Source organism: Bos javanicus, chromosome 29, assembly GCF_032452875.1.
Source record: "Bos javanicus breed banteng chromosome 29, ARS-OSU_banteng_1.0, whole genome shotgun sequence".
NCBI classification, from domain to species: Eukaryota; Metazoa; Chordata; class Mammalia; order Artiodactyla; family Bovidae; genus Bos; species Bos javanicus.
Genome location: NC_083896.1, coordinates 29,658,176 through 29,678,899, shown reverse-complemented (window position 1 = coordinate 29,678,899; position 20,724 = coordinate 29,658,176). Strand labels below are relative to the sequence as shown.

Genomic DNA, 20,724 nt, shown 5'->3' with positions numbered 1-20,724 from the left:
GCATGTCATCGGGACTTGTAGGAAAATGTCTAGGATTCTCACATCCACCTTGAGATTCTGAAAAGCAAACCTGACTGCTCCCTGAAATGTCACCTCCTTAATAAGGCAAGTGGGTTCCCCCAACCCCCACTGCCTGTCTTAAAGAAATGCCTATAATAAAATCACATTTTCATAGACTATAAAATAACTGAGGATGGATTAGATCTTCTCTCATTTGAAGACATTAAGAACTAAAATAGAAAAATATTTTTAAATTCTCTATGTCAGTTGAAACGTTAAAAAAGAAGCAAAATGTTCTCTCTTTCAAACTGTTTTACTTTGTAGAGACTTTACCCTGTACTCACAGGGAAGAAGAGTGTGTGTCTGTGCGTGGGGGGCATGTGCATGTAGGGGGTGGGGGTGGGGTTGCGACCCTGGGGCGGGTCCAGACCCTGGGGCGGGAGGCGCAGAGCTTGTCAACCACTCAAATTCCAAAACAGTGACGTTCTACTGCCATCTCGTGGCGCTCTGAGCTGTTCACAGGTGGCATGACCGACTCAGGTACTTTATATGAACTAAATCCCACAACATCCCAGTAGCCCTGCAAAGATGTTTATCTGTGAAGAGACTGGAGTAAGAAATTATCTCACTTTTTTATTCAAAAGAATCAACTGCTTCACATCAATTTGGTTCAAAAAAACCTCAGGTCTTAAAACTAAGGCTACCATGACATTTATTTTGCCATACGTAACAGCTTCATGTTGAAAAAGGCTCAACATAAAAAATTACCTTTAAAACCTACATTCTCACATAAACCAAAATACATCTAAGTGATAAAGTTATTTCTTCAATATTCAATCTTTTCAATTTCATCCATGTCTTCAGGGTCGAGTTGCTTAATACTGCTGTCTAAAAGAGCAAAAGAGAATGGAACAGTCTTATCCCAGGGCCTAAATGAAATTTCATTCCATCCAACTACATTTCTGAAGACAATGACACCTCGTATGGAAATCCTCAAGATAGGAATATTCTCTAGATTAGGTGAGGATGGGCAGGTGTCCAAACAACCAATTCACACCAACCACAACAGCATCAAATGCACCAGACAAGAGAACATGCATGTCCATATACCTTGGGGCAAAAAAAGGCCAAAGTGCAGTGAGGGCCTGGGAAGGGGCCTGGCTGAGTTCATGGGGAGTGAAGGGGGTGTGGACATACATGGGAGGGGGACGTTGCTGCATGGCAACAGGGAGCATTGATCACCACAGCAACGGCAATCTTAATGGGTCTTTCTCCACACCCATCCCTGCTCTGCTATCCTAACATAGGAGTGCTTAACCAACTTCCCTGAAGGGTCCACAGTTAGTAAGCAAACCTGTTAAAATTAAATTTCAAATTCCACATCTGTGCCTATGTGCACTCCCCCAGGGACAGTATTCTTTGTTTCCCACAGAGGATAAATACCACTGTCCTAAAGGTAAAAGATAACATTTGGAGTCCTGCAAGGGTTCCTCTTCCCCTGCTCCCCAGCCATCTTCCCAGCAGGTTATCAGAGCCTGTCTTGTTTAGATGAGGGGAAGGAGGGCTGGAGGAAAGCAGCCAGACTCAGGATTTAGGATTGCCCAAGTTGGTCGCTGGGACAACAGGGAAGAGGAAAATGTAGACAAAAAAAGGAAGTTGGGGACACAATATAATCTTCCAGGATCTCATTACTCACGGTGGTTCTTTATGTTGTAAAATCTGGTTTAGATCCCAGAATGAGCAATAAGATAGAAATCTGAGCTCACATGAATCCCACTTGGTTTTCGGGTCTTTCTCTACCCCCGTCTCAGGTTAGGAGCTCTGACACTGAAGAGTGGACGCCTCCTACTGTCTGGTTCCCGCTCCCATCCTATCACATCATGAACCCCGAGCTCGAGGCCCACGACACACGGCCACTGTCAACGTGGGCAGGTCCACAGAGCTGACTGTGAAGGGTGCCACTCACTGAAGTGGTCCTGGATCTTCATCAGTAGAGGCAGCTTATCCACCTCGATCATGTTGAAGGCAAGGCCCTTTTTCCCGAAGCGGCCCGTGCGCCCGATGCGGTGGAGGTAGGTCTCGTAGTCTGGCTCCTCTGCTTGGTTCACAGGGAGGTCAAAGTTCACGACGATCGTGACCTGCTTCACATCAATCCCTGGAAGAGGAAGGACACCACAGGGCCCTGCAGCTTCCACCTCAGGACCCAGCTATCCAAGAATCACATTTGCTGAGGGAATTCTCACTTGACAGACACAGTCTAGAATCAAGCTTGCTTTGACACATATTTGTTTGTAAGTATGTGTAAACTGTGGAAAATTCTTCAAGAGATGGAAATACCAGACCACCTGATCTGCCTCTTGAGAAATTTGTATGCAGGTCAGGAAGCAACAGTTAGAACTGGACATGGAACAACAGACTGGTTCCAAATAGGAAAAGGAGTTCGTCAAGGCTGTATATTGTCACCCTGCTTATTTAATTTATATGCAGAGTACATCATGAGAAACACTGGACTGGAAGAAACACAAGCTGGAATCAAGATTGCCGGGAGAAATATCAATAACCTCAGATATGCAGATGACACCACCCTTATGGCAGAAAGTGAAGAGGAACTCAAAAGTCTCTTGATGAAAGTGAAAGTGGAGAGTGAAAAAGTTGGCTTAAAGCTCAACATTCAGAAAACGAAGATCATGGCATCCAGTCCCATCACTTCATGGAAAATAGATGGGGAAACAGTGGAAACAGTGTCAGACTTTATTTTTCTGGGCTCCAAAATCACTGCAGATGGTGACTGCAGCCATGAAATTAAAAGATGCTTACTCCTTGGAAGGAAAGTTATGACCAACCTAGATAGCATATTCAAAAGCAGAGACATTACTTTGCCAACAAAGGTTTGTCTGGTCAAGGCTATGGTTTTTCCTGTGGTCATGTATGGATGTGAGAGTTGGACTGTGAAGAAGGCTGAGCGCCAAAGAACTGATGCTTTTGAACTGTGGTGTTGGAGAAGACTCTTGAGAGTCCCTTGGACTGCAAGGAGATCCAACCAGTCCATTCTGAAGGAGATCAGCCCTGGGATTTCTTTGGAAGGAATGATGCTAAAGCTGAAACTCCAGTACTCTGGCCACCTCATGCGAAGAGTTGACTCATTGGAAAAGACTCTGATGCTGGGAGGGATTGGGGGCAGGAGGAGAAGGGGACGACAGAGGATGAGATGGCTGGATGGCATCATTGACTCAATGGACGTGAGTCTGAGTGAACTCCAGGAGTTGGTGATGGACAGGGAGGCCTGGCGTGCTGCGATTCATGGGGTCGCAAACAGTCGGGCACGACTGAGCGACTGATCTGATCTGATCTGATGTATGTCTACTATGCTAGGTAAGAGTGTCAGTAGAAGTGAACTCTACAGGAGTCTAACTATGTACAAAGTGTGTGTGTGTGTGTGTGTGTGTGTGTGTGGCAGGGGGTGGGGGCTCTCACCAAGCCAAAGAGCCCCTCTCTCTGCTCCCGCTGTGCTGAGTCCCCTGCAGGTTCTCTTCCCCATCAGGGCCCAGCTCCGCCCCATTCCACAGCCACTGTTCTCATCAATTTTATCATGGCCTCAACTGTCATAATAATTTCTGGACTGGCTCCCCAGTCCCTCATGTCCTACTCCTCTAATCCTCACCATGGATGCCACAGCGATGTCCAGAGCACTTGTGTTTAGAACCTGGTTGCCCAAACCGTACAGGATAAAGTACAAACAACTCAAGACTTCCAAGGGTTCTCCCCTTCCATCCATACCTCTCACACCTAATGTTTCCAGGAAGACTTCTGGGCTCGCCTGGGGCCTCCACGCCCAACACTAACATGCTGTCTGGCTCGTGATCCTTGTCCTCCCTGTACTGTGCTTCGACTCGAGCTATCTGTGCCCTCTTTCCTCTGGGGTTCTGCAGATGCGCGGTATAGTATGGTAACCATTAGCCTCACGAGGCTATTTAAATTAATTCACATTAAAAATCCAGTTCCTCAGCTACACTAGCCACACTCCCAGTGCTCAAAAGCTACTATCTATGGCTTGGACAACAGAGAATAGGAGATTTCTCTCAGTGCAAGCATTTCTATTGGACAGCGCCGGTCTAGAGGCTCAGAGGTGGTGTGCTCCCGAAGGGAAGGCCCTTTTTCAGGCTGCTCCTCCTCCAGGCTTAGCCCTTACGGCAGGTCCTCAGTTCTGTCGGGTGAACCAGTAATAAACTAGGAAACAGGGTTTGAGTATGCGGCATAGGCAAGGATACAATGGGGAAGTGAGCAAAGTAGGAAGACCCTTTGCTTGAAAAAAAGATTTTTTCCCCAGCAGTCAATAGTTTTAAAATTAAAAACACCTCAAAGATGACCAACATCGTTAGTCATTAGGGAACACAAGTAAAAAACACAAGACACCACATACATCTACTGGAAAAGTTAAGATGAAAAAGTGTCAATACCAATTACTGACAGGGATGGAGAACAACTAGAACCCTCTGGTACTGCTGGTAGAAGTGCAAAATGGCATGGCTACTCTGGAAAACCGTTCTGCAGTTGCCTCTAAAGCTAAATATACATTGACCCTATGACTGAAAAATCTTACTCCTAGGTATTTACCTAAGAGAAAAGAAAATGTATGTCTGCATGAGCCCTATACATGAATGTTTATTACAGCTTCAGTCAAAATAGCCCTGAGCTGTAAGCAATCCAAATGTCCATCAATGGGTGGACAGATGAACTAATTTGGTACACGCATTCAATGGAATACTACTCAGCAATAAAAAGGAATGACCTATTGATACATGTAACAACACTGATGAATTCCAAAGTATGATGTCAAGTGGAATAAATCAGACACTGAGGTTACCAACTGCATGATTTAACTTACATGGCATTCTGGAAGAGACAAAAATACAGAAGCAGAGATCTGGCTCAGTAGTGGTCAGGGGCCATTAGTTTCAGAGACTGATTGCAAATAAGCACAGAGAAATTTTGAAGGGAGATGGAATTGTTCTGCATTTTGATTACAGTGATGGGTACATGACTACATATGTTTGTCAAAACTCACTGAACCACATCCTTAAAAAGAGTGAATTTTATCACATGTAAATGATAAACTCAATAAACCTGACTTTAAATACACACATACATACCTCGAGCGCAGACATTGGTGGTTATAAGGACTTTCTCCTTTCCGTCCCGAAACCTCTGGATGATGGAAGCTCGCTGATCCACAGTCAGCTCTCCACTCAGCAGAGACACCTGGTGGCCATCCTGCATCATCTCCACAGTCAACCATTTAGCATTTCGACGAGTCTGCAGGAAATCAAAGCCCAGCACCACACCCAAGTTGAAGCAGCCTCACTGTGTGTGCAGCGCTCATGTCTGCAGGGCATGGGAGCTGGGGGTACAGGGGTTGTAGAGGGGTTTTGCTCCCCCTTCCTTTCAGGCCTAGAGAGACCTGTGAATGTGGCAGGGAGTTCTCCTGCCCCCAGGCCTCTAAGGGGCACACCCTCTCAACCTGTCACAGCTCTGCTTCTCAGCCCTGAAACAGAATAAAATGCTCCGTCCACCTCTTGTGGTGGTCAGATGACAAAATGAGGTAACCTAACAATGATGATGGGCTTAATGGTAAAGGATCCACCTGTCAATGCAAGAGAGCAGGAGATGTGGGTTTGATCCCTCGGTCAGAAAGACCCCTGGAGAAAGAAATGGCAATCCATTCCACTATTCTTGCCTGAGAAATTTCATGGATAAAGGAGCCTGGCAGGCTACAGTCATGGGTCTCCAAAGACTGAGATGCGACTTAGTGACTGAACAACAACAACAACGATGATTAAGTTGTTGTGTGTGCCAGGCACCTTGCAAAAACCTTTACTTACATCACGCTCATCTACTTCCGTAATGATCTGATGAAGCAGGTGTCTAAGCTCATTTGAAAAAACTAAAAAATTAACCTAAAGCATAAAACCATTAAGTGCTCTGCCCAGGGTTACATGGCTACTCTGTGGCAGGGCGACACTTTCCCGTACTCTACAGGTGTGTTTCCAAGGCCATCCACTGCTGGGCAGGGCTCTTCCAGGATGGGGGCAAGGAGGTATGTGGAACAGACTTTGCTCTCATGGAGCTGACAGTGTTCACGTGGTGGTGAAAAAATACAATCCAGAACAGGAACACGAACCATGTCAGAGAGAAAAGTAAATATGAAAAGAAAAATAAAGGGCTATCAACAGCGAGTAACTGAGTGGCTGCCTTGCTCATAGTAAGTTTGGAAATGAAGAGAACATTTTTAACCTGATAAAGGGTATCTGTGAAAACAGTCACAGTAACATCAACTTGAACGGGGACATGTTAGAAGCAGTCCCTCTAAAAGAAGCATGCCTGGGGAGTTCCCTGGGGCCCTAATCCTAATTCCAGTGGTTAGGATTCTGGGCTTTCACTGCCATGGCCCAGGTTCAATCCCTGGTCAGGGAACTGACCAAGTTGCATGGCATAACCAAAAAAGAAAAAAAAATTAAATCAACATAAAAGGAGGATGCCCTGTTTCACGTCATATTGAAGTCCTATTTCATCACTTCAGTGTCACCCATAAAATACAAGTAATCTCTATTCAAAGTTGCTCTGAAAATTGAACGACATCACGAATAAACAGTGTGGAACACAGTGCCCGGCTCCCTGGCTCTCACTCATCTGACTGTCCCCTGCCCCCATCTGCACGGAAGTCTGGGCACAAGGAAGGCGAGTCCCTGGCAGGTGGAGCTACCTGGCAGAAGATGATGGCCTGGCCTATGGTGATGCCGCCGTAAATGTTGCAGAGAGCCTGGTACTTGTCTTTCCTGTTCCCGCACAACACGTAGTACTGTCGGATGTTGTTCAGGGTCAGCTCCTCTTTTCGTAACTTGATAACATTGGGGTCAGGAATGATTCGCTCGGCAAACTGCCACACAGAGTCTTCAAAGGTTGCCGAAAACAAGAGCATCTGGCACTCGGAGGGTAAAGCTCTGGGAGAGAGAAGGGAAAAGGGCATCACCCAACTGCCAGGCCTGTCCCACTCCAGGGCGCAGCTCCCAGCACTGGCTGCCCACGGCCGTCAGCTGCCCCCCACGCCCCTGCTCCCGCCCCAGGGTCACCGTGAAGGGTGCTGTGGACACAAGAACTACACCTGCTGCAGAGGGCCACGTGTCAGCCCCTGCCTCCCACCCAGGGTTTGGGGAATGCATAAACTGAACACGGGGCTCCAGAGTGAAGGTCAGCTAAGAGATCTGGAGGGCTTGGGGGTTTCCAAGCCAGTCACCTCCTTAGGAGAGACGGCTTATGGAGCCTAGGGTGTCAGTCCAGGGGCTGTTTATGGGAATCATCTCACATGAGCTCCATGCAGATGAAGGGCACAGAGGCTCATCACTCAAAGGCAGGTGTTCTATCTACTGAGTAGGAAAGGACAGTCACGTGAAGTCTATGTGGAATGGGAAGACCCGGATATAAATAAAAGGGTGCAGAAGGGGAAGATGCTGCAGCATGGAAAATGCAAGCTAAACCCACACTGAACACAGGACAATTGATACCCCAGTTCAAAAATAGGTAAGATGAACCCACAGAGTCAGCAGTTAGGACAGAGCTAAGTCTGAGGAGGAGAGAGGGCTGGTGACAGGAGACGGCCTGCAGGGCACTTTCTGGAGCACTCTGAGAAAGATCTCAGTCTTGACGGATCCACTGTTCCATGAGCATAGCCTCTCTGTGATAATTCACCCAGTGTACACTTAGGATTTCTCTGTACATATGTTAAACATCAATTAAAAAGTTAGTTTTCAAAAAAACGGAAGAGACCAGAGAGAAATCACTGCCTTTGAGAAGACAACAGAGCACTTAAGAGGAAAAGTCCTTACTGCTAAAAGGGAACAGGAGAGTTCATACAATTCAGCGATTCCAAACATTATACCAAGCCTGGGACCTGAATCCCCAGGAGCTTTTCACACAACTGGACGGATTTCGGGTTGACTGTGGGAGACTGACTACATGTGTTACCTTCTCAGAGTCCCACATCACACTCATGTGATTATAAAAGGATGAAGCTATGAACTCACAAAACGTGAAGAATCCAAGAAGAGAAATGGGTGGAAGAGACATTTCAATATAGTTTTGCAAGATGGAAAAGCATGATAATGGAGAAGGTGCATGACGCTAAGATACGTGTGCTACAGAGGGAAATGCTGCTGGAAAGGCAGTGGATGTCTCAGAACCCTGGGAGGTCTAAGACCTGCGACACCAGAGAATTCAGAGGAAGGACTGGCAGGGGTTGGGGGCCTCTGAAGAGACTGGAGGACAATCTGCATTGGCCATCTGTTCTACTACAATCTTTCATCTGAAAAGACGGCCCCAGGACTGGTACCCCAAGGCTGGGGCCATTTCCTTCCAAAAAGTAAATTTATACAAATTATCAAAGGGAAAGAAACATGGGTTGTTCTGTAGAACACTGGATTTTAAAGACTTAGTATGCAAAAAAATGCAGACTATTAATAATTTTTATACTGATAAAATATTGGTTACTTGTTAAGACACTTATTTTGATATCAAATTAAATAAAATGATTTTTTTCATAACATTAATTTCACCTGTTTCTTTTTTTAATGTGGCTATTAGAAAATTTTAAATTACACATGTGGCCTGCATTGTATTTTTATTGGACAGTGCTGTGGCTTAATGTATTTTAAACAAAAGGAAGGAAAAACTAAAAACTGAAGTCTTAAAAACATCTTGACTTCTATGAAGTTTTTATACAACACAGAAAATATAAAACAAAAGGCTGCTAGACGTTGTTTCCAAACACAAACCAGCCTCTGTTCAACCCCAGCAGGAGCAGCAGACAGAGCAAATATAAACTCTGGCAGATTCCATTCAACCTATGAACTCCTTACCAAAGAACACAAACAGCTCTTACCAGCTGAATGTCTGCATCTTTGTACACAACACTACTAAAAAGGCATACGATCTGCTTCCCTGTGATACTGAACTGTTCACTACCAAAGTTTTGGGGCTCTTTGTTAGGTCAAACTTGCAGAAGCCTTACAAGATTTCTTTCTGTGGAGAAATGGAAGCAGACATGTGTTTACAAGATGCCAGGCATTGTAGCTGGCCAGCAAAAGGATTTAAAATATTAGTCTATTTTCAAAGCCTGAGAGAAAAACAATGTCCATCTCTAATTTAGAAATAAATTAAGGATGAGAAAGAGATTACAGTAAAACAGAATTAACACACTATATCTCCAAAACGGTCTGATGACCAATGAAGATGCCGTATACTGACTGCACCCGAGTTGTCTGGTGTTCTGTAAAGGCTGCAACAAAAACTCACAGCAAACATTTAAAATGGGAAACTAACAGGGACCTACTGTACAGCACATGGAACTCTGCTCAATGTTATGTGGCAGCCTGGATGGAAGAGAGGTTTGGAGAAGAATGAATACATATATATTATAAAGCAGAGACATTACTTTGCCAACCAAGGTCTGTCTAGTCAAAGCTATGGTTTTTCCAGGAGTCATGTATGGATGTGAGAGTTGGACCATAAAGAAAGCTGAGTGCTGAAGAATTGATGCTTTTGAACTGTGGTGTTGGAGAAGACTTTTGAGAGTCCCTTGGACTGCAAGGAGATCCAACCAGTTCATACTTTTGCCACCTGATGCGAAGAACTCACTCACTGGAAGACTCTGATGCTGGGAAAGACTGAAGGCAGGAGAAGGGGACGACAGAGGATGAGATGGTTGGATGGCATCCCCAATTCTATGGACATGAGTCTGAGTAAGCTCTGGGAGTTGGTGATAGACACGAAGCTTGGCGTGCTGCAGTCCATGGGGTCACAAAGAGTTGGACATGACTGAGCAACTGAACTGAACAGAGTCCCTTGGCTGTTCACCTGAAACTATCACAATATTGTTCACTGGCCATACTGCAAAACAAAATAAATACTTCAAAAGGAAAAAAAAAAAAAAACTTGCAGGAAAAAATGACTTGTTTTTCCTTTTTTAGAAATAAAACTACTTCCGAAGTCCAGCCAAGTTGAGGACTTTCTCATTTCTTTACTAAATTTGTAAGGAATCCATCTTTTAATTTCTCGAGTTTAAGTCATCTCTGTGGTTTATAATCTTTTTCCCTGAGGAGGAGAGGTTTCACTTATGATGAGATCTAATAGACTTTGGGGTGTTTGAAAATGATGGACATTTTAGGTATGGATGACCCAGACGATGGATTTATGGATGCAAAGGATCTGAATGTCAAACACTTGGTCTACTAAAACAAGTGTGCAGATGCAGTGGGAGGACATTCCGAGGGAGCTGGAAATTCTTACAGGTCTAAAAACCACTGTTGCTAGCTCCTAAGTATTCAACGCTTGGACACTTTTGTTCAGAGGCTATCTCACTGGACTGATACCAAGCATCACTGTGGGCTTCTCATACATATATATATATATATACACACATACACACATGTGTGTGTGTGTGTGTATAGAACAGGTAACTAATAAGGACCTACTGTATAGCACAGGGAACCCTACTCAAAACTCTGTAATGACATATATGGAAAAAGAATCGAAAAGAGTGGCCATATGTATAACCAAGTCACTATGTTGTACAGCAGAAAGTAACACAATGTTGTGAGTTAACTGTGTGTGTGTACTACACTACAAAAATTTTTTTTAAAAAAGAATCAGTGTGGGCTTACTGATGGCAGAGCTCCAAATCAAAATGAATTTTACATCTGACTATATTCTGTTTTACTGCGACATACAAGGAGAGAAGGCTGCAAGGAGTCCCAAGGACACTAGAGCAGAGAAACATCCTATAGCACTGTGAGACCCAAAGCAAAGTGTCACGACTATCTCTGTCATTAAATACAGGCAGTATGTGTCATTAGTTCTAATGGATTTATAGTCTCTTCATAAAAAGCTCCGTAATTCTGTATTATAAGAATATACAGTAGGGACTCCCCTGGCGGTCCAGGGGGTAGGACTCTGTGCTCTCACCGCCAAGGGCCAGGATCGATCCCCAGTCAGGGAACTAAACTCCCACAAGCTGTGTGGTGCGGTCAAAAAAAAAAAAAAACCAGCACAGCCTCCAAAATTTAAGCATCCAATGTTTTAAAAGATTAAATTGCTGTATCAGAGATAAAACATTATTGTATTTTTCTCATGCATATTTACCTAATTCTCCTATGAATTACTACTTATTGCCACAGTTTAGTTCGACAGTTTGTTTTGTTTAAACAGAAAAGCACATAATATATAATTTCAAATAAACACATATTTTACATATTTTTATGTTAAAGTAATAACACGTGCATGATTAGTTCTTCTGTATTATATATATTATTATACATACATGACATATATGCGTGTGTGCATTTCCCTGCTGTGACTGGGTTGGCTTCCTAAAAAGTTGGTCACCATAGGGAAAGAAGTAACGTAAGAAATTTCCCCAGATCTGGTGGACACAAATTCTGGAAATGAAAAGCATGTGCCACGTGTGTAGTACAATGAAGAAAAAAAAATCTGAACCAAGCCGAGAAGTCTCATTATACTGTGGATAAAAAGATTCCAAAATCTTCTAGAGAAAAAAGAACATCACAGACAAAAGTCTGGGGATAGGGATGACATTAAACTTTCCAGTAGCAACACCAGAAACAGAATATTAACTATAGTAAAAAAAAAAAAACAACCAACCAAACCAAAAAAACAACCACCATTTTTCTGTTTTCAACACTGTTTCTGAATTTATAGGGAGAAAGCTTTCTAGGACAAGATTCCACATCCAGGCAAAATCAACTCAGAGATCGAATTTACAGGCACAGTAAAAACATTTTCAGACATGCAGGGGCTAGAAAATGGACTTCCTACACCTCCTTTTGCAGGAAGTCACTGGACTGTATGTTCCAGCATATTCAGTAAACCAAGAAAAAGGACCCACAGGACAGGAGATTCAAAACTGGGAACAAGGACAGGGGAAACTGACAAGACTGTGGCTGCAGGAGTGCAACCAGCCCAGCTAAAACCAGAGACAGTGTGTGTGGAGGATCTCCTGGGAAAAAAACCACTGGCGCTTTAAGACACATTTGACTGTCTAGAGATATCAATGACATATGACACCTCTACATGACGATAGTAGCCAAAAAGGGAAAACAGGCAAATTTAGGGGGAAAAATTACACACAAAAAAACATAACTAGAGACTCCCTTGTGGTCCACTGGTTAAGAATCTGCCTTGCAATGTGAGGGACAAGGGATCGACCCCTGGTCAGGGAACTAAGATCCCACATGCCCACAAGCCACAAGCACTGAGCCTGCAAGCCCTGGGGCTGACGTAGTGCAACTAGAGAAAGTCCATGAAATTCAATAAAGGCCCAGTGCAGCCAAGATAAACAACAACAACCCACATAATTATAATAGTTCAATGCTCCACAGTGAACAATACTTGTGTTGTGGTAATAATATTAATACTGACCATTAATGTAACCAAACTCTTATGATACAACCACTGAAGCCATAGAGGGGACAGGATAGTGAGAGTGGGGGTGGTATGCTGCTGCTGCTGCTAAGTCGCTTCAGTCGTGTCCGACTCTGTGCAACCCCATAGACGGCAGCCTACCAGGCTCCCCAGTCCCTGGGATTCTCCAGACAAGAACACTGGAGTGGGCTGCCATTTCCTTATCCAATGCATGAAAGTGAAAAGTGAAAAGTGAAGTCGCTCAGTCGTGTCTGACTCTTAGCGACCCCATGGACAGCAGCCTACCAGGCTCCTCTGTCCGTGGGATTTTCCAGGCAAGAGTACTGGAGGGGGGTGCCATTTCCTTCTCCAATGCATGAAACTGAAAAGTGAAAGCGAAGTCGGTCAGTCGTGTCTGACTCTTATCGACCCCATGGACTGCAGCCTACCAGGCTCCTCTGTCCATGGGATTTTCCAGGCAAGAGCACTGGAGTGGGGTGCCACTGCCTTCTCCAAGGGGGTGGTACAGAAGGACTAAATTCCCACTTTCTCTAATGGGAAGCCAGCTGCTGTTTAGCTGCTCAGGCATGTCCAACTCTTTGCAACTCCATGGACTGTAGCCCGCCAGGCTCCTCTGTCCATAGCATTTCCCAGGCGAGAATACTGGAACGGGTTGCCATTTCCTTCTCCAGGGGATCTTCCCAACCCAGGGTTCGACCTGCATCTCTTACACTGGCAGATTCTTACCACTGAGCCACCTCGGAAGAGACAATATACAATGAGAAGCAGCAATGAGCTTGTTATTTAAAGATATGACAGTTAATGCCAAAACGGACAGTGTTCTCTAGGGTTTGGGGGCAGGGGATTACTGGTTTTCATTATAAGTCTTTCAATATCCTATTTGAATTTAACACAGTCCCTTGTAGCTCAGTTGGGAAAGAATCTGCCTGCAATGCAGGAGACCCGGGTTCAATTCCTGGGTTGGGAAGATCCCCTGGAGAAGGAAATGGCAACCCACTCCAGTATTCTTGCCTGGAAAATCTCATGGACAGAGGAGCCTGGCGGGCTACCACCCACAGGGTTGCAAGAGTCGGACATGACTTAGCGACTAAATGACTACCACCATAAATGCTTTAAAAGTAAGTGATACATAGAGGCCCACTCCCAGAAATTCTGATTCCATAAGGTTCAGCTTAGGCCTCATAATCTGAAATTTTAAGCCCCATGGTGATCCTGGGAGAGAGGCTTAGCAAAATGACAAGATTTACTTAACAACTTACGGGCAAGGTCAGGACTAGACCACTAGGTTGCTGACCCCAGGTTACTGCGTCTTTACAATAGCGCCATGGGGTTTTAATAAATTCTCTTTAGAATTTTGTTCAAATATAAGATTATTGGCAAAATTTGGTGCAGACCCACTATATGGATTTCATCTGTGAGCCTGTAGCACAAGAATAAAGCAAAGTTATAAGATGAAGTGGGAAATTACAGGTCGAAGGCTCACTGAGCTGCTAAAAATCATGAAAACCCAATCTGCTTTAAAGGAGAAGGAAGTGGGGAATAAGCAGTAAAGACAATGAAGAGCAGTGGACAAATGAAATCCCTTATCTGGACAGAAGATCTAGGAAGAAAAGGATGGATGTGAAAGTTACCTTTGAATACGAATGCTTTGGTCTGCAAATCCCTGCGTGTCGATCATCACATCAGCTTCATCCAGGACAAACACACGAATCTTAGTCAAATCAATTAATTTTCGCTTGAAACACCAATCCAGGACGGTCCCAGGAGTGCCAATTACAATCTGTTTGGTGACATCCGTGCCTCTGGGAACTATGGAGAAAAGGGTTGGAAGGTCTTCTTTAGCTGGAAACCACTCTAACCGTCTGGAATTCTGAGTCACGCAACACATTTCCTATTGGTTTCCCAAAGGCAAACCCTGAGGGTCATTGTGGTTTTTGACAGAGTTTTAGGAGAAGTCTCTGAGTTTCTTGGTTTACAGAAACGGTAACAGTCCTGAGTAACTGATTCTGCCTCACAGTCATTTAAAAAGCCGGCCTGCAACATCTCCACTGTCCTACAGGAAAGTGGCACAGCAGGGAAAGGCCTACAGGCCCTCCCCAAACGGAAAACCACCACAATGTCCATCAAGAGGTCCCATGAAAAAAAAATGATGGAATATTATACAGCTGGTCAAAAGGAGGACATGGGGCTATACACACTGACATGAAAAGATGTTTAAGATGCGTAAGTTTTTGAACAGTACCAAAAAAAAATGTTCCCATTTTTGGTCAACACTCAAAAACAAAAAACCCCACAGATTTGATAACAAAACCATAGTTGTCTTTGGAAATAGGTTTTTGAAAGATGAGAAGGAACAACTTATACTTTTACCTTTGAATTTTCTGGGTTTTAAAGACTTTTTTAAAGCTATATGCATGTAGCACTTTCATGAAGAAGTAAAACAATAAAAGCTGTTCTGTACAAAACAACTGAGCCTCACAGAAGAGAACAGGCAAAAGCACTGAGCTGTTGTTCCAGCTGTGGGAGTGATAAGCTAACGTGCACTGGATCTTTATCACATGCTAGAGGTGCATGCAGTGCTCCATCTCTATCATTTCATTAAATTCAGGTTAACAACTCTATGATACAGGTGCCATGATGTCCTCACTTTAGAGGCGAGAAAGCAGAGAAGGTATTAATACACCATGATTGTTGGTGGAGTCAGGATCTAAAATATGAGCCAGGGAAACTTCCCAGGCAGTCCAGTCATTAAGACTTCAACGCAGGCAGTGCAGGTGTGACCCCTTGCCAGAGAACTAAGATCCCACATGTCACAGGGCTCAGCCAAAAGAAAAGATGAAATTTAAAAGTTGGCTGCTGCTGCTGCTAAGTCGCTTCAGTTGTGTCCGACTCTGTGTGACCCCATAGACGGCAGCCCACCAGGTGCCGCCGTCCCTGGGATTCTCCAGGCAAAAACACTGTTGCCATTTCCTTCTCCAATGTATGAAAGTGAAAAGTGAAAGGGAAGTTGCTCAGTCATGTCTGACTCTTAGCGACTCCATGGACTGCAGCCTTCCAGGCTCCTCTGTCCATGGGATTTTCCAGTTAAAGAGTACTGGAGTGGGGTGCCATTGCCTTCTCCTAAAAGTCAGCTAAAAATAAATAAATAAGATAGTTAAATACACACACACACACACACACACACACATATATATATATCAGCCAGGACTGGCTCACTGGTACATACTTCGATTTCCTCGAATGGCATACATCACTTGAACATCCACACAGAATTTCCCCATCCGTTCGACCACACGGCCAGTTTGCAGAGCCAGTTCATAAGTAGGAGCCAAGCAGAGGCACTGACAGAGAGACAAGGGGGAAGGAGAAAGCTTCACCATTATGCAATTCTGAAATACAATTAAAATTTGTGGAGGTATAGTGACATTATGTATAAAATAGATAACTAATGAGAAGCCACTACATAGCTCAGGAACTCAGTGCTCTGTGGTGACCTAAATGGGAAGGAATCCAAAAGAGAGGGGATATATGTATCCGTGTGGCTGATTCACTTTGCTGTACAGTAACTGTAAAGCAACTACACTCGTGTCTGCTCAGTCATGTCGGGTGTGCTCAGTCAGGTAATGATTCTTTTTGGCCTCATGGACTGGAGCCCACCAGGCTCCTCTGTCCATGGGACTTCCCAGGCAAAAATCCTGGACTGGACTGCCATTTCTTTCTCCAGGGGATCTTCTCGACCCAGGGATTGAACGTGTGTCTCCTGTGGCTCTAGTTCCAGCCCCTGCTCAGCCACTCTCTGACAACTGTGACCTCAAAGGCAACCTCTCCCTCTCCAAGGCTGTTTCCTTCTGTGTTAAGTAAGAGGGACTGGGTGAGCTACAGCCTTATAGCCATTACTACTGAATGCTCACTTTATGTTGAGCATAGTGCTAAAAATGTGTATTATTTCACTCAATCTGCATGACAATCCTATGAGGCAGATACCCATTCATTCAATGTTTAAGGAGCGGTTTCTACAGGGCAAGCACCGTGCTTGGTGTCAGGGTTCAAGGGCAAACTGGACAGTTGTGATCCACACCTTTATAGATGTTATTTTTATTAACAAGAAAATGTACTCCAAAAGATTTACTAACTCTCCTCAGGTTTTCAGCTGGTAGGTAGAGAGGCTGGTATTGGAACCAGTCGAACTATGAAGACTGTGCTCTCGAACTATGAAGACTGTGCTCTCAGTCACTACCCTACACTGCTGCCTATAATCCTATGATTTTAAGAAAGAATGTCTATTCTAAATATCATCACATCATGGCAGCACTGCTGCCCATCACTAAAATACCACTGGCGCTGCAAGCATTCCTCTCTCTCTCTCAGCCTTTCCTTACCTGTGGAAACAATTTCAAGGCATTAACTCTGCTGAGCATTGCCAATACAAAAGCAGCTGTCTTTCCTGTTCCAGACTGGCTCTGGGCTATGAGGTTCTGGGGTCTGTAGGAAAGAGGAGACGCTGGGCATCAACTGAATATGAGACCAAAAATAACCAAGTTGCAACACGATTTCCCTGGAAACTCACGGATGTGCCAGCATCATTGGAAGAGCCATCTCTTGAATTTTGGATGGTCTATTAAATCCCATTGCATAGATCCCTTTTAGTAACTCTTCCTTGCTGTCAAAAAAAGAAATCAAATACTTGAAGGCTATGATGCATCAGTAGCCTCAGAAATACAAACATGAAAAGTGCATTTCTAAATTAGGCCACTTTGCAACTGAGTATGAAAAGTATTAATAATATATCTAAATCTCAACTCTCATATACAATCATGCCAGTACATTTAGAGCAGTAAAGCAATAAGTTATGTTATTAGCTTAGACCAAGCATAGTAGTAAGGGCCTAAAGGGGAACTCTCTCTTGAACTAAGAGAAAAAAAAAATGGGAAAACTCATCTGAGAGAAATACAATTTTCCAGGAGAGGTTTGCTTTCCACATAAGCAGAAAACTAAGTGATATTTATCATTTATTTCTTTTAAATCAATGACAAACTTCTATGTTTTAACTGCAATTTTCAGAGAAGACAAAATTTCATTCAGGTGATTCTATTATCAGTTCTATCTAGAAGAAGATGCAATATTAGCTCATTCTTCTAAGCTGGTATTTTAAATGCCTCTTTCCTGGTCAGGGGCGGGGGTCTCAAGACAGGTGTTCAGAAGAGAATAAAGTAAAGTAGGCTGGAATACTTCCACTACAGTGACATGCACAGTCTGGATGTGTTTAATTGGTAGAGGAACTGCTAGATTACTGGCAGCCAACTGTTGATCATAGGTAAGCGTCTCCCCATTTAGAAAGAGGACATCAGGATTTTGGATTTCTCCACATCAGTAACTCTCCCTGTTAAAATACATTTCCTTAATGCCAACTGATAAATCCCTAGGAAATACAAACCAATTTGAGAAAATTATTTACATACCATTTGAGACAAAAAGGAAAGAGGTAAAAGTTTGTAACTTATCTCAAGGAGTATTTGGGCCACCAAATTTCCCATTATCTGTATTCTGGTATTGTTATTGCTGTTTAGTCGCTAAGCCATGTTTAACTCTTTTGCGGCCCCATGAACTGGACTGCAGCCCATCAGGCTCCTCTGTCCATTGGATTTCCCACGCAAGAAAACTGGAGTGGGTTGCCATTTCCTTCTCCAGGGGATCTTCCCAGCCCAGGGATTAAACCTGTGTCTCCCGCATTGACAGGTGGATTCTTCACCACTGAGCCACCAGGGAAGCCCTGTATTCTGGTATAGAGAGTAGCAATGTGGCTGTGTCTGGCTTAGCTATCCCCCATAGCACAGCAAGGTTAAAAATTTTACCATCAGAAAGGTGCTCAAGTCATTGTACAACTCAGATAGCCTAGTGTTCCTCTTTGAGTTGTATTTTATTTCCAGGCAAAACGTCCACATCTCAGTTGAATGCTGATTATCAGAACATGAAGGAGAATCTGATGGGTTTATTATTAGCAGATTAGTTTGTTCTGTGCTACACTTTCTGGCATTTTCCCACACTTAAGGCACAAATACTCACAGCCGTAGCTCTTCAAATGTTTTCACTGAGTAGAGTGGAGAGCTGGGATCCTTTTGTAAGACTTCGACCCGGTGACTGGATTCTACTAAGGACTGCCGGATTAACTTGTTTAAGAGTGAATTAGCTGCCAAATCCACTAGAAAAGCAAGGATAAAAAAGGGGATATTGCAGGGGAAAAGTCAAGCCTCCCAAATGACATCTAACAAGTTGCTTCCTTTCATTCAGTGACTGTATATCAAGCAACTGCTCCTGCTGTCATTTTTCTTCTAAAAGAAAGTTCTAGAAGGTTCTAGAAAGAATGACACAGCACTGAGAATTCTTTGTTTCTTAGACTCTGCCCTACACCAGACTCTATCCCCAAGCAAGCCTACATCCATTGCCACCAGTCCTACTTTGTCCTTGCCAGCTGAAAATTCTTAACCCATTCCTACATATTCTATTTCAATTTTCCTCTGAAGAGGTAATCCCCACTCCCAAGTTAGTGTTTTTTCTGACATTCACTATTCATAAAGAAAAGAGAAGCAAAGATGGTTCTTTTCCACTTAAGATATTATTCATTCACATTGTGAAGTCATGATTACATGAAACAGAAGTGAAGAGAAGTCACTGAGTCATGTCCAACTCTTTGCGACCCCATGGACGACTCTTTGCGACCCCGTGGACTGTAGCCCACCAGGCTCCTCCATCCATGGGATTCTCCAGGCAAGAATACTGGAGTGGGTTGCCATTTCCTTCTCCAGGGGATCTTCCCGACCCAGGGACTGAACCCAGGTCTCCCACATTGCAGGCAGACGCTTTAACCTCTGAGCCACCAGGGAAGCCCTACATGAAACAGAATGCTAGTAAATACCCACAAATGGATTTATTTCCTACCTACATCATCTTCATCATCTTCTTCGATCCTATTAACAGAACCATCTAAAAGGATGTGAGGGGGAAAAAAAAAAAACTGTAAAGATAAATGCCAAGCAGAAACATCTAGCGTATTATCCCAGTTTCTCTTGCTGACTCTACAGTGTGCACAAAAGAGTCAAGCAGTAGAGAAGAGGGTAAAAAGACTGGGAAGGAGTGGAGGGCCCTGAGTGTTAAGGGAGCTAAAGCTGGGATATGAGGAAAACAACACTTTTTCAAGGAACTGAGCCCAATCTCCTTTAACAGCACTCACCTATGTTTGGGATGGTAGCACTCTTGATACCCAGAAGGTTCTTCTGGGGGTGGATGAGGTTTGAAAACTATTGAAAGATACAAAATTCAATCAATATTAGGAAGCAAACCATCAAGCAGCCCAGTGCTGCCCCCTAACAGACTGGAAGGAAGAAAGGGAAGATCCCCCTCCCAATACTGTTTCTTTTGCAATGTTATGTATAAATGGATTCCTTTGAGGAACTGATCTCCTGTATGAATTACCCTAAAATTGGAAGGAGACTTTCCGCTGCCCCTGCATGTGAAATTCCTCTTTATAAGTCTCTGGTCTAAATGGGACGGTCCTTGGGGGTCACAGGACAAGCAAAGGAGAGTAGACAGGAAAGCGTGTTGGTAGCTAAGATGAAGATGAACGCTAGCCGAGGCTTAGTGGTCAAATTGGGAGAATAGAAAAGTCGGGGTCTACTTGGGGCCACCAGCTGCGTTCCCTCCCGGCGCAAGTGTCTTCATTTTGCCCTTTCCAACCCAAGGTCTTGTTTTTCTCGGAGTCTCCCTTCCGGTGGCCCTCTTCCAAATCCTTGTCACATCTCCTCTCTGACCACCTGACACCCCACTCCAAACGCTACCGGGGCTCCCCCTTCCCCTTCCCAGCACATTTCCCTCAGGGAGTGCTGTTCTAGCTCCCACCCGCTGGCCCTCCCCGGCTCGGTGGCGGTTACGTGGCCGTTCAGCCGCTCGCTCTCCGCGGCCCCCGCGTCGCCTCCCCAAAGTAACGACGCCATCGCTGCGACGGCTGCTTCCGGCCCCAGCACGTGCGACAGTCACAGGCGCGAGGCAGCACGCGGCTCCACGCAGCGGCCAATGGGCTTTCCTCCAGCCGGGCGGGGGTGGAGGTGGGGGGGGGGGGCGGAGAGCCACCACCCGCAGCGCGCAGGCGCCCTAGCTGCGGGGAAGTGGGAGGAGTCAGGGGCGGAGGGCGTGGTCCGGGGAGGAGCGGGCGGGCGGTAGCTGTCCTCCACCCGGCCGCAA

The 20,724-nt window shown here is 44.6% G+C and overlaps 1 protein-coding gene across 4 annotated transcripts; it reads right to left on the bottom strand.

Moving 5' to 3' along the window:
• Positions 1-613: 613 nt before the first annotated feature.
• On the bottom strand, positions 614-20,624 carry DDX25 (DEAD-box helicase 25). Of its 4 annotated transcripts, none has more exons than XM_061406357.1 (12): positions 20,415-20,624; positions 19,718-19,784; positions 19,426-19,470; positions 18,553-18,688; positions 17,057-17,149; positions 16,869-16,971; positions 15,716-15,830; positions 14,121-14,298; positions 6,761-6,998; positions 5,151-5,313; positions 1,967-2,155; positions 614-888 (listed from the first exon to the last, which is right to left on the bottom strand). In XM_061406357.1, exons 1-12 carry the CDS (start codon positions 20,475-20,477, stop codon positions 827-829), a joined length of 1,452 nt encoding a protein of 483 aa, XP_061262341.1. In that variant the 5' UTR covers positions 20,478-20,624; the 3' UTR covers positions 614-826. The 4 variants fall into 4 exon arrangements, with proteins under 4 accessions (XP_061262341.1, XP_061262342.1, XP_061262344.1 ...); XM_061406358.1 differs by having other exon boundaries at positions 20,383-20,540; XM_061406360.1 differs by lacking the exon at positions 20,415-20,624 and adding an exon at positions 20,221-20,374.
• Between the last annotated feature and the right edge of the window lie 100 nt (positions 20,625-20,724).